The 14131-nt window shown below is 42.0% G+C and overlaps 1 protein-coding gene across 2 annotated transcripts in view; it reads right to left on the reverse strand.

Moving 5' to 3' along the window:
* The window catches only part of LOC131105625 (potassium/sodium hyperpolarization-activated cyclic nucleotide-gated channel 1), an 89879-nt gene that overhangs the window by 50093 nt on the left and 25655 nt on the right, over positions 1-14131 (reverse strand). For both annotated transcript variants that reach the window (XM_058053979.1, XM_058053970.1), the window contains exon 2: positions 10476-10899. In XM_058053979.1, coding sequence (XP_057909962.1) covers positions 10476-10880 — 405 coding nt within the window. In that variant the 5' untranslated portion in view covers positions 10881-10899. The remainder of the gene's footprint in view (positions 1-10475; positions 10900-14131) is intronic.

The raw sequence follows: 14131 nt of genomic DNA on the forward strand, positions 1-14131 counted from the left end.
GTACGTTTTTTTTAACATTATTACAGCCCTCTCGACATGAAATAACACCCCTATAGTCACCTTTACACTTGCATTAACCAATATAACAGACATAAATAATATAGACTCACACGCTAGAATTGACAGCGTACTTCCTGGTGGAAGTAACAACGATTTGCGTGATGGCAGGCATGTTTTCCACCCAATCCTTCTCAAATTTCACACCCATGTGCTTGTCAGTCCCCAAAGGTTGTGTACCAAATTCCGTGGTAAGATGCTTAAATACCATCAAGTTACAGTCGGTGTTTTGTAAAACGTGTTGAGTGGGAAATTTCAAGTCAATGCGATGAAATAATAGCACAGGCAACACAGCAGCTTTGTCAAATGTTCTCCCTTTTGTGTGCAGCTCCTCTGGAGCTGAAGGGTTCGAATATGCAGTACAAGACATTTAATTCAACACTGCGACATGCATGGAAGCAAGTTTTCCTGTCCAGTGCTTCTGAGCACTTGGCTCTACAACAGCGACTTAATGCTACGTCCTCCTCTTCGCTCGTGCATTTTTCATCAAGCTCCACGGGCATGTTCTTACACTATTACGCCAGTTGGCTGAGCAAGTAAGAGCGGATGACTGCCGCGGCTTTCTTTCTCTTGTTGACAACCACCGCATTTGCATCTTTTCATCCCGCTGACAAGATAAATTGTGAACAGCCACATTTTCTTTGTGTAATTAGTTTGTGGCCTCAAGCAAAGGTGCAGCAGCTTTTCAGTTTTCCTGTTTATTCAATGCATTAGCAGTAGGGGTTGCAGCTTGAAATGGCTGTCGCCTGTACGTCACGCCTCCAGGTGATGGCACCCTCGCCGGTACCTCTTTCGGGAGAATCACCTTTATATGGTGCAAGAGCAAAGACGTTTTTTCCAGGGAGTCGGGCAGACCTGAGCCTTTTAACAAGCTCTGGAGGAGAGTGCAACAATTTTAAAAAAATTGACATTTTTTAAATTATTTTTATTTATTTTTTCTTTTAATTATTCATTCATTCATTTTCTACCGCTTTTTCCTCACGAGGGTCGCGGGGGTGCTGGAGCCTATCCCGGCTGTCTTTGGGCGAGAGGCAGGGTACACCCTGGACTGGTGGCCAGCCAATCACAGGGCACATATAGACAAACAACCATTCACACTCACATTCATACCTATGGACAATTTGAGGTCGCCAATTAACCGAGCATGTTTTTGGAATGTGGGAGGAGTACCCGGAGAAAACCCACGCATGCACGGGGAGAACATGCAAACTCCACACAGAGATGGCCGAGGGTGGAATTGAACCCTGGTCTCCTAGCTGTGAGGTCTGCGCGCTAACCACTCGACCACCGTGCCGCCCCTTTTAATCATTATTTTTCAAATTATTGATTTTGTTACATGTTACACATGTCAGTATCAGGAATTGAACATTAGACAATATTGACATATCGATTTGCAGCAAAAAAGCCAATATCGGACCCCCCTAAATTTTTTTCTATTCGCAAAAATATCCTACAAAAATCTCGAAGAACCACTTTGCCATTAGGCTAGGTAATAAATATATATCAAATAATGCAATCATGTAGTGCAAATAAATTATATACATATATAAATAAATAAATATATATATATATATATAAATCGCTGTTCACAAGCTTGGCCTTCCCTTTCATTGGACAACTAACACGTGCCTCCCCACCCGACCACCCTCACCTGACCCATGACCAAACATCTCCACTGGTCCTCAAGCGTGTCCTCAACAAATCAGAGCTTTTGTTTGCTGTGCAGCACGATGCCCCGGCTACCCATCACAAAGTTCTTTCTTCGACAGGGGACATTAAAAATGCACAAGCTGCTGCAGCAGCCTTGACTTTTGGCTCATCAGCGGTGCTGACGTTGAGCTAACACACACCTGCCGTACGAATAGTCTCGCTACACAAATTTTGATGTCTTGTGGAAAATGGAGCGCACCACTTGGTTGATTCAGTCTTCATTTGAATGGAAAATTCATTAAACGATTGCATCTGAAACTACTTGTTCTTTAACCACAAGCACAATATGATTGATTGTTGAGGATTTTGTAGCGATAAAAAGTTTGGCTAATATTCATGTTATTCGCTGACACAAGAAACCACGTATACATGGACCCAAATATTCCAATTGCATTCGGTTTATTCGCTCAAACGGAAAGAATGTAACCTTTGTATACACCTCATTCCGGAAGAAAAGTGCCAATCCGAATGAATATATAATCGGATTCACTAAGGTGGTATATTCCTTTCCCCAATCCGATTGAGGTATCTTGTACCCGCTCAAACGGAAAGTAGTCAGACTGCGTTCTTCTTTGTGGTGTTTTTCTTCTTCTGTTGTTTATTGGCGGTTGGCAAGCAGCTTTTATACTTTAGTCCCAAGTCCAGTTTTATTAAAAAATAAAATATATATCTATATAAAACATGTGCCGAGTTTAATTATAAAATATTAGCAAGATTGAATTTGATCTTTTCCTGTTTAAATTTATCCCGGGTGCGTTCTTTCAGTGCATGCTCATTTCTGGATGAAGGAAACACTGACAATATGGAGTTATTCCAACAAGTGAAAGAAAAACTCGGGGAAGTCGGTATCACGTGATGTTGATGTTTACGTTTTACTGCCCCATTGACTATTCTGTTGGATTGTAGCGGCGCATGTAGACAAGAGATTGGAATATTCCTTTCCATGTATACCATTGTTTTCGGAAAGGTCATTCGGAAAGAGAAAACCTCCTCATGTAAACGTGGCTACTGGCAATAAAATAAAAAAATAAAGCGGATTTCATAGGACCCTAAAAAATGCCTACTAACTCCCATTTTAACATGTATTTTCCTTTTGTTCAATGATTTATTTGACCCCCCCCGGGAATGCAAATGGCAGCCGCCTATTCCTACATTCAAGATCTGACCTGCATGTACATTAAGCATTAAAAAAAAGTTATACGTGCCAGTCGGAGGCCACGTGGTCTTATGGATCCAAACGTGACGCAGTGCAGACTCGCACATGCACACAGACGTCGCATCAAATCAGGCAAACAGTCAGCCGACGGCTCTGCTTTCTCACAGGCGGAGTCCCGCCTTCTGTCGGCCCTCTTGTTTGTGTGTCTTGCCACTAAATGGCATTTTGAGCAAAAAATGCTAATAAGGACGGGCAGGCTTTTGAGTTCGCCTCCTCAAAATGTCACTGGATGACACGTGTGAGGTATACTTTGTGGACAGGACTTTTCACGCAGATTCTTTGAAGATAGCAGCGCCTGCAGCTGCTCCTGTGATGAATAGCGTGTAGCTGGCCCTTTAATGGAGCACAGGTCAATTGCATGGAAAATGCAAAGAAAAATGACTACACCAGAAAAAAAAATAGCTTAATTCGGCATCATTTTACAAGCTGTAATTACAGATAGGAAGAGGGACAACAGGAGGAAATCAATCAGGGAAAAGTAATAGCGTCGCTGCTGCAGATACACACAAATCAAAAAGTAACGCACACACACGCAGCCTTCCTCGCTTTTCATCCTCACGCATGATTCAGCACTCTCTCTGTGTAGCCACCCACCGGGTCGAAAAACGACTCGGTAGTCGAAAATCTCCTATTTGGATCAGCGCCGAATCACAGTGAACTTTGGGAACAGCCACCTCCTGCATAATATGCCTGAATTTGGTCATTAAGATTCATGCATTATTCACCAAGCCAGAGAAGAAAAAGGTCAAAAAATGGCCAATGTTAACAGAAGGGTGATTAGAACTTAATCACCTCCATCAAGCACGGAGTTGGTTAGTTAGCAGGATTACAGGAAAACATAGACAACCAATGGAAACCCCGCAAAATAGGAACTTTGGCCAGGGAATCACCAGGAACATCCATTCCCTAAGTCTTTATGTCGTTTTCCCAGAATCGCAAAGTACGTTGGCACATTGCCCGTCATCCATTCACTCGTCATGGAAACGTTCACAAGACAAGATGCGGATGAGATTGGGTCTACGAAAATGGGGCGAGAATAGAATTGAAGAAAAGTGTCGCGGGGGGTGCTGGAGCTGTCTTTGGGCAAGAGGCGGGGTACACCCTGGACTGGTGGCCAGCCAATCACAGGGCACATATAGACAAACAACCATTCACACTCACATTCATACCTATGGACAATTTGGAGTCGCCAATTAACCTAGCATGTTTTTGGAATGTGGGAGGAAACCGGAGTACCTGGAGAATACTCACGCATGCACGGGGAGAACATGCAAACTCCACACAGAGATGGCCGATCTTGGAATTGAACTCAGGTGTACTGGATGTGAGGCCTGCGCGCTAACCGCTCCACCGCCGTGCAGCCCATAAGAAAATATTTTTAAAAATATTACAATATACTGCAATCTACTAAGAATTTCTATTACATGTTTTCTTGTTACACTTGCCTTGGTTAGAATCTGTTTTGGATTGAGTCGGACCTTCTGGAACAGATAAATTATGCTAACCAAGTCACCAACTATTTTCACAAGTTCTGCCAAGTTACTGATGGTACTTGTTTGTTTTGGACTTAAGGCCACACAGATATGGCCGAGGGTGGAATTGAACTTGGGTCTCCTAGCTCTGAGGTCTGCGCACTAGCCACTCGACCACCGTGCAGCCCATGAGAAAATATAAAAAAATATATTACAATATACTGCACTCTATTAAGATTTTCTATTACACGTTTTCTCGTTACACTTGACTTGGTTAGAGTCTGTTTTGGATTGAGCCTGACCTTCTGGAACAGATAAATGATGCTAACCAAGGCACCAACGACTTTCACAAGTTCTGCCGAGTTACTGACGGTACTTTCACAACCAACCGAGGAGACTTTTTGTTTGTTTTGGACTTAAGGTCAATACGCTGAGTCATGGTAAGACAGATGATCAGCACCTTGAGAATGTTTACATAACTGTGTGTGTGCAAATACAGTCAGACAATGCTTTAGCGGAGGGCAAATGTAGTCTACGTAATGCAGTTAGAAGTCATTTAGTTCCTTGGCTCAGCTGGCTCCCATTCTCTCTCTCTCTCTCTCTCTCTCGGATCAGTTGACAAAGCTGGAGAACCAAAAGCTTCACATTCGGAAATCTCTGAGCTCTTAAATAAAAGCTGTAAAATTTACATCACTTTGATCCAACACTGGATTTGAAGTAATAACGTGATGCCTTTATGCAATTCCATGCAACGTGCATTCATAGCCCTCCCTATCAGGAAATCAGATTGTCAGCAAGGAACAATCCACCATGGCCGCCGTGTCGCCAGCTCCTGGAAATGGTAACATTACACCCCGATACCGCTGCTGTTGCTGCAGTGTAGTGGGTGGGTGGGAATCATTACGCAACCACGTTGCAACGGTATCAAAATGCAGCGTGTGAGCAAGACAGAAGGGGAAAAAAAAACATGTGTCACACAGCCTAGGCATGAACTATGGCTGAGTAATTACATAATTATGCTGGATTACCATTACGGTAATGACATTAATGAGTCAAGGGTAATTCAAATGTGACAGAATGTCAAAGCACAAAGGGAGTCAATAATACAAATAAGCTTGGAAATTCCACTGTCATGTTCCCACTCATGAACACGACATCGGGGAAGTGGACTGTCACCCAGGTCAGGTCTGTTGCCGAACTTTCGGATTTAGCTGGTATTTGCGGGAAAACAGCAGAAAATGGTATCATCCATCCATCTATTTTCTACCACGGTTCACATCGACATTGACAACAATAACCAACCAATCACTATTGATACTGCTTAAAGGGGAAGTGCACTTTTTTGGAATTTTGTCCATCATCATAAAAAAAAGCCACATTTGAAGTTGGAAGACCAGAAGCGAGACTGGCTAGCTCGCTAGCTGCGCCAGTGACCGCTAGGCAAAGTGTGTAAACAAAGAAAATGAATCAGGTTTTCTCACAAAAAATTATGTAAAAAAAAAACAAAACAAATTCAACCAATCCGGTTCGGGACTGCCAAAAATGTTAACACAAAACATTTTATTTTTATGGTTTCACAATTAATAACGCAACCAACGGCATATTGTACACTAACCAGAAAATGTATGCAAAACAAGGCAAAAGTTTTAATGTAAACCGAAAAATAAAAATTCAACATTGGTCACTAGGTGTCAGTAATTGTTTGGTGAGACAAGCACCAGACCCGATCACAACAGGCACGATCATAAACCCGACAAGCCAAAACTCAACTCTGAACCCCCGATGTCACTTCCTGTCCTCCACATGCAACACATGTATAGAGCACAAGTCTTATTATGTCTATTATATTGGGTAATGGAAGAGTAAAGGTGAATATAGGGGTGTTATTGGATGTCTAGGGGGCTCTAATAATAAAAAAAACAGGTTTTCTGTGCTACAAAAATCCTACTTTGTGGCAATTCACTCATCACGGTCTGGTCTGGAACCAGCAACAAACATCATTCCAGCATCCCGGAACCCAATTTGTTCAACTTTTAACAATTAATCCCCCAATTAACACAGGCAGCGACCAAATGCTACAAGTTTGGTAGCACACGAGAAGCACACAGATTGAGCAAAAAAGGGTAAAGCCTCCCCCAGGGGGCCGCTTAGTCGCCACAAGGCCAACCTGAGCCCAACACCGCGGAGCTGGAATGTGGCAGCAGGCCTAGAGGTGGTGGTCGTGATGGTGGTGGTGGTGGTGAGCCACATGCATCAAACATGGACTGATTATCCAATGAAATGTTTTGCCGTTGTTTTGGACGTTAACATGACAGAAATACAGACAGACGACGCAAATCAACATCGGCATCAATTAGCGTCCTCTAAATGAATTCAAGTCAATCACTGCGCTCGCGTTTAGCTCTGCTTTGGTCTCCCGCCAAGCCTATTGGAAATGCACTTTCTCCAGGCACGGCATGGAGTTGTTATTTTTTAATAAATACATATCAAAACAACAGATAATATTAAACTGAAGTATTGCTACTCTGAGGATTTGTTGCTATGATCCCAGTGTGAGTCATCATGGGTGCACAGTTATGAAACACCGGTTTGTCCTCTGAAAGCAAACTTTGCATTAAAAAAAAAAAAAACTGTCACACTGTCTGTATTCCCACTTTTTTTTTTCCCCAGCACCGGTGCACTTGTTTGTTTTGCTCAGCGTGCTGAATGAGCAGTCAACCGCTCCGCACGACCTTCATGCTGCAAGCTGCAATTTCCCTGAGCACTGCATATTGCAATAATTACATGTGAGCAAACAAAAGCCATGAATGATTGAGCACATTGGTAGCGTCTCCAAAGCACACCAGCTATATACGCTCCGCCTGGAAACTACAAGTAGGAAACGCTTGGACATTATTTTGGGGCTAATTGACAATGGGGAAGATAATCGAGTGAGGCGGCTAATAAAGAAGCTCATCAGCCGTTTTAGCATCATTCCCCAGTAGGGAAATGGCTTGATTTATCGATGGGTCAAAGATAGAACCTGTTGGAAACTACAGTAGTTTCCGGACTACAAATTGTATCAGTCAAAAAATTCATCATGAAGACATATTTAATCCTCTCAAAGAAGCCACTTTTGATACGGGACATGACACCTGGATGAAAACATCCGTTTTTTTCCACTTTTCTGACCTATAAATGTAGTTTGAATGTTGAATGTATTCTTGTGTTAAACCATGCCAAAGTGTCAGATTAGGACGTTAGCGCATTTGGAAGTGAGCCCTGAAAGAATTTAGGGATGGCTCAAAACACTCGGTTTCAGAGGGTGTGGCAAAAAAGGGCCCTTTGTGCTGTCACAGAGGGGCGGAAATCATTATTGTGGTTACCAGTGTTGGCAAAAAAACACCCCATTGTAATTTAAAGGCAGCACATTAAGTGAAGTTCTATGTATAAATGAGGTATTATATTTCATATAAAAGTGCAACTTATAGTCTAAAAGACAATTTTTTTTTCCGATACCTGATCGATACCACACGGCATCGCCAACTAGTGGCCTGGCATGCATATTACAACCATGTGATACTTCAAAACATTTGGTGGCCCCATCTCTAGCCGATGCTAGTGAAACTCTCTTGACTAGGCAGATGGAGCAAAGAGGTGGTGACAAAGTGAGGAGGGGGGCTGGGGGGGGGCTGGCGACCGGGAGTGCGGCGAAACACACGACAGCTGAAGCAATGACGGACGTGCATGCTGGCTGACGACTGAGTAACCAAGTGACTCCGTCCAAAGGCTGTGATTTGATGATGATTCACTGCTTCGATGCCATTGTAATCGCCGGAGAACGCATTTAAGAGCAAGTCCTCTATCTTACACCTAACCTGATGCGACAGCTCGGAATTTTTTCCACCGGGTCGTTTCTTCCTTCTCTTCTCGCTCCTGCGGAAGTGTCGGATGCGCTGTTGTGGGTGTGCATTTTAACGCGCTGACACCTAAACGTGACTTCTTTTCATTCCTGTATCACACCGTGTTCTCTCCCATCTACACCTGCAGGAAGAAGGAGGTGACACAGGAGGGGAATGTGCTGGAGGGATGTTAGCTAGCTTTCTGTACGCTCCATGCAGATTCACATTAAGCATTCAACGCTTTGTTTGTGTTTCTGACCCGGCCTCTACCACCTCATCCTCCCACAGCCTCATCTTGGCTCAGCTGGAATGCGTAATCAGCTTCCCACATCGTGAACAACAATGACGTTCCGTAGGTACTAGGTGTGTTCAGGTACAATATGGCGAAAACAAAAGGCTAATGCGGCAAAAGCTAACGTACAGTATAGCAACTACTGTTATATATTTATTATTATTTAGATATTATTTTATATTTATATTATTTCTATTTTTAATTAAATATTATATTATATTTTTATTAAATATTATATTAATTACATTTTATTTTATTACACAACATTATATTATATTATATATATTTTCCAGGACTTTCTGCTGTTGCTTGAATCATTTCCTAAAACAAAAGGCTAATGCGGCAAAAGCTAACATACAGTATAGCAACCACTGTTATATATTTATTATTATTTATATGTATTATTATATTATTATATATTATTATATATTTATGATTTGTATATCATAAATATTTATATATTATTTTATATTTATACTATTTTTCTATATTATTTTTTATTAAATGTTATATTTAGTAAATATTATATTTAGTACATTTTATTTTATTACACTAATATTATATTATATTATATTATATTATATTATATTATATTATATTATATTATATTATATTATATTATATTATATTATATTATATTATATTATATTATATTATATTATATTATATTATATTATATATTTTCCAGGACAAAACTAAAGGTTAATGCGGCAAAAGCTAACATACAGTATAGCGACCACTGTTATATATATATATATATATATATATATATATATATATATATATATATATATATATATAATTTTTTTATTAAATATTATATTATATTTTCCAGGACTTAATAGGTTTTAGAAGATATCTTGACATATCAGCATGGTAGAAAAAACAGAAAATAATTAGAAAAGCTTCATATCAGATTTCCTGCCAATATACTGGGTGCATTTCACAAATAAAAACTGTTAGTGCAAAATAAGTCAAATACTTCAATATGCAATATTGTGGCAAAAATCTGTGACTGACTACAAGCGATTGGATTATTGATTATAGTATTGCCAGAAGATGCCTTAGTTTTGGTTTTCTGAGTTGTCAAGTCTTTTGTGCTCTTATTTTGCTTTTCCGGGGGTGCCGTGAGACACCCGACTCAGGAGACCAAAGGATGCATGAGATCGGTCCAAGATTTACACACTTACTTAAATGGACTATTGTGACCATAAATTGTTAAAAACCAACTGCCTCGCTGGTTTTTGATTATCACGGCACAGTAGCTCGAAATGGAACCAGCTAGATGTGACGTTTCGCGTTTGAAAATTTGGGTCACCGGGTGATCAGACTTTACACGGCAGCCATTTGGATCCTCGGTCTGGTGCTCAGTCATGTGGGACGTGTGATCCGAAAAGGACGCGGGGTGAGATGACAACATAACGTGAGCGGCATGTCGACGAGGACGGGGACATCAAGGACAGACGCGGGGGTCAGCCAGGAGGACCATTTACCAGACAGGATAATAAAACTCTTAGAAAGAAGGGCGGGGCTGCGGAGGAGGAGGCTTTCCGTGTATCCGGTATTTTAGTCACTTCATAAAATACTAACCCGGACTATTATAGCCTTGATTCCATCGCTTGAACTACTGCTATTACATCTGAACACATAGAAGCCATTTCTTGGTTTCAGCCGCCAGATAACTGAAGCTGACATTAGCGCTCGTTGCACACTGATAAGCCCTTTGATTGACAGCACATTTCAGTTTTATTGCGAGCTCCGCATTGACCTTTCAAGGTTGTAACCACGCCGCTGTGGCGTTGCTTGCTGTGGGTGGAAGCGAGATGAACGCGACGTCTGATACCCACCTCCTCCCACTGATGTATGTATCGGATGAGTCGAGACAGTCTCAAAAGTCGAAGGAGGCTGAGGATCTTGGTGAAGCGGACGATTCGCAGGGCGCGGGCCGTCTTATACACCTCAGAGTCAAAGCCTTTCTCCACTATCAAAAAGATATAATCCACCGGTATGGAGGAGAGGAAGTCCACGACGAACCAGCTCTTTAGGTAATTCATCTTGATGACCTTCGGGTCCAGGATGATCTCAGAACTCTCCTCGTTGACGATCCCCGTTCTGAAGTTCATGACCAGGTCCACCAGGAAGATGGTGTCCGAGGCCACGTTGAAGACCAGCCAGGTGGTGGTGGTCTGTTCTGAGAAGAAGGTTATTCCCACAGGAATGATGATTAGATTCCCCATCATCATGATGAGCATTATTAAGTCCCAGTAGAACCTGCAGGGAAAAGCACATGACGCAAAGCGGGGGTCAGGACAATAGTAGTAGTATAGTATAAAAGTACTACTACTGAAGACGATAATACAGTAAACCTCGGATATATCGGACTCGGATATATCAGAAATTCGCTCACAACGGACAGATAAAAAAGAACTGATTTTTCTGTAATGCATTTCCAATAAAAATTAATTGCATATATCGGATTTTTTATAACGGATTTCGCCTATTTCGGACAAAATCTCCAGTCCCGTTCCAATGCATTTCCATTAAATTTCCCTCGCATATATCGGATGGCCGCATCGTGGCGCTCCGATTCGCCGAATCGTGACAGGCCGCTATACAACGTCATTTGCAGCGTTTGCAGCGTTGCCTGCGCGTCCAGGTACATTGGAAACATAGTCAAGGAAGTGCCTTTTTATAACAGATAAAATCCGATTTACGCATATACCGGATATAAATCCGATATATGCGTAAAACGGACATTTTCCGGTATACGCATATAACGGATTTCGCTTATATCGGACAAAACCAGTGGGAACAATTGAATCCGATATATCCGAGGTTTACTGTACAGACAGAAACATCTGGCAACACAAATGAGGACGAGACAGGCTGACCTGGAAGAGGAAGTCTCAATAATGCCCCCCTCCCTCGGGGCTAGTGTTTCCCGACTCTGGATATTGTCACCATCTGACAAGTGTTTTCGACATACATCAGAACCTGGCATGGACGCCGTCCCGCATCGTATTATCTTATCACTTATCACCCAAATCTCAGCCAATAGCATCCTTCGTTGGTTTCAGTGTCCGGGCAAAAAAACGATCTCTTAAGTTGTGGTTATTTTTAGTATTTCTACAGTCATAGCTTGGCGTAAACAGTTGGTTTTGGAGGTGTCCCCGCCGTAACGCCATGCTTTCGTCCGGGCTGCGTTAAAGCCCCCCCTTGCCCTCAGTGTGCTGATGAGCCGGCCCCGCAAGCCATTCATCAGCAGCTGAGCGTCCCCGAGCCCCGATAACGGCTGAGCGACCACGGATGAAAATAGATGCTTTCAGGGATTCTATCTCGTGCTACTAAAAACTCCCCGCTTACGCCATCCCCCCGCCTGCCCGCCTGCCTCTGGTGAACCTCGCTTGTCCGTTCACCGCCTTCCACCGAGGATGGAAATTGACTAGCATGGCTAGCTCGCTGGCAGGCTGCCTTCTCTTGCTGGCAGTCTGGACAACCAGTAATGGATCTGTTTGAATTAATTAAGCCCCGGCCTTGGCTTTATAAATACCCGCAGATCGCATGTCCGATAATTGTCTTCACTTAAACTAAAGAGCGAGCCTCTAGGTGGTTCATAACATCGCACTGAGGTTATTTTTACATGGGTGGGCATTGAACTGAGGCTGAAGGTGGTGCCTTGACTTACTGGAAAACCTTGAACGTGGGGCATCAGAGCCGTGACACTCGGGTCTTTATGGCAGCAGACGGCCGTGAGGATGACACCGGTGTTATTCTTTTACATGAAGGTATTAGATAAGAAGTATATAAAAAAAAAAAAAACAATAGCTGCTGTAATTAATGACATGACAGCAGCGCCGCTTGGATCAGATCACTGCAGCATTGGTTTTCAATCCACTCCATTACCAATGTTTACTTATTTATCTGTACGGGTTGCTGGCACCAGCACTGTTCAAGCATGAATAAAGACGCTAACAGACCTGGCAACCTTGAAGAAATGCAAGTTTAATGTCGTATATACAGTCAGCCCTTGTTTAGTGGCGTTAATTAGAGATTAATCAGAGATTCTAAATATGTTTTTAGCATTATTAGAGATTTGAAATAACACCCCTATAGTCACTTATGTCAATAACTCACATTAGCATTGACAAGCTGCCGTCTCAGTGGAAGCTTTCTGACACCTATTGGCTGATGTAGTAGAAGAACTGCAATGGGGCAGGGAACATTAACACAGGAGCTGCTGTCAGCCACAACTCACGTCAGTCAATGGCGCTCTCCACACTGCTAGCCGTGCTGCTAACAGATCACAGATATTACACTACATCTTCCGCATGACCTTTGTTTGTATTTACGTTATATTTATGTATATATTATATATAAATATACACTACCGGGGCTGCATGGCGGTCGAGTGGTTAGTGCACAGACCTCACAGCTAGGATACCAGGTTCAATCCCACCCTTGGCCATCTCTGCGTGGAGTTTGCATGTTCTTTCCATGCATGCAAGGTTTCCTCCCACATTCCAAAAACATGCTAGGTTAATTAGCGACTCCAAATTAAATTGTCCATAGTTATGAATGTGAGTGTGAATGGTTGTTTGTCTATATGTGCCCTGTGATTGGCTGGCCACCAGTCCACGGTGTACCCCGCCTCTCGCCCCAAGACAGCTGGGATAGGCTCCAGCACCCCTGCGACCCTCGTGAGAATAAGCGGTAGAAAATTAATGAATGAATGAATACACTACAGCTCAAAAGTTTAGGATCACTTGGAAATGTTTTTAGCCAATCTGAGATATGGCTTTTTCCAGCATCCTGAAGTCCAGTATCAACACTGTTGATACTGACCCTGGTGTTTGACGGGTACTATTTAGTACAGCTGCCAGGTGACGACCTGTGAGGCTTCTTGGTCTTAAACTACACACTCTCAGATATTTGTCTTCTTGCACAGTTGTGCATCGTTTTTCTGTCCTTGTTAGACCCAGTTTGTGCTGCTCTCTGAAGGGAGTAGTTAACAGCATGGTAAGATATTTTAGTTTTAGTTTAGATTTTTAGATGGGTTTTCTAATAATCTATTAGCCTTATAAAATGATGAACTTGGTTTAGCAGCCATACCAGGAGATTGATGCAGAGGACTGACAGTTGTCTATGCAAAAATGTAGATTGTTCTTTGAAAATCATCTGATTCATTTTAATTGTTTGTGAAATGGATAAAAATGTTTGTGAAATGCATGGAAATGTGTTTTTCGTTGGAAAAAGAAATTTGCAAGTGATCCCAAATTTTTGAGCGATATTATATTTGTCGCTAAACCATGATGGGTAACCCATGTTGCAAAAATGTTGCATATTTTAGAGGTGGTACTTGATGCCCAAAAGTTTGACAACCATTGCTGTGATTATTATTACTATTATTATTATTATTATAGTGACAAACTAGCAAAAGAAAACTTGCTGTAAAAGTTTTTTCCTAATAGTTTAAGCATCATGACCCACTTATCTACCGCTTATC

This window comes from Doryrhamphus excisus, chromosome 2 (genome assembly GCF_030265055.1).
Source record: "Doryrhamphus excisus isolate RoL2022-K1 chromosome 2, RoL_Dexc_1.0, whole genome shotgun sequence".
Taxonomy (NCBI): domain Eukaryota; kingdom Metazoa; phylum Chordata; class Actinopteri; order Syngnathiformes; family Syngnathidae; genus Doryrhamphus; species Doryrhamphus excisus.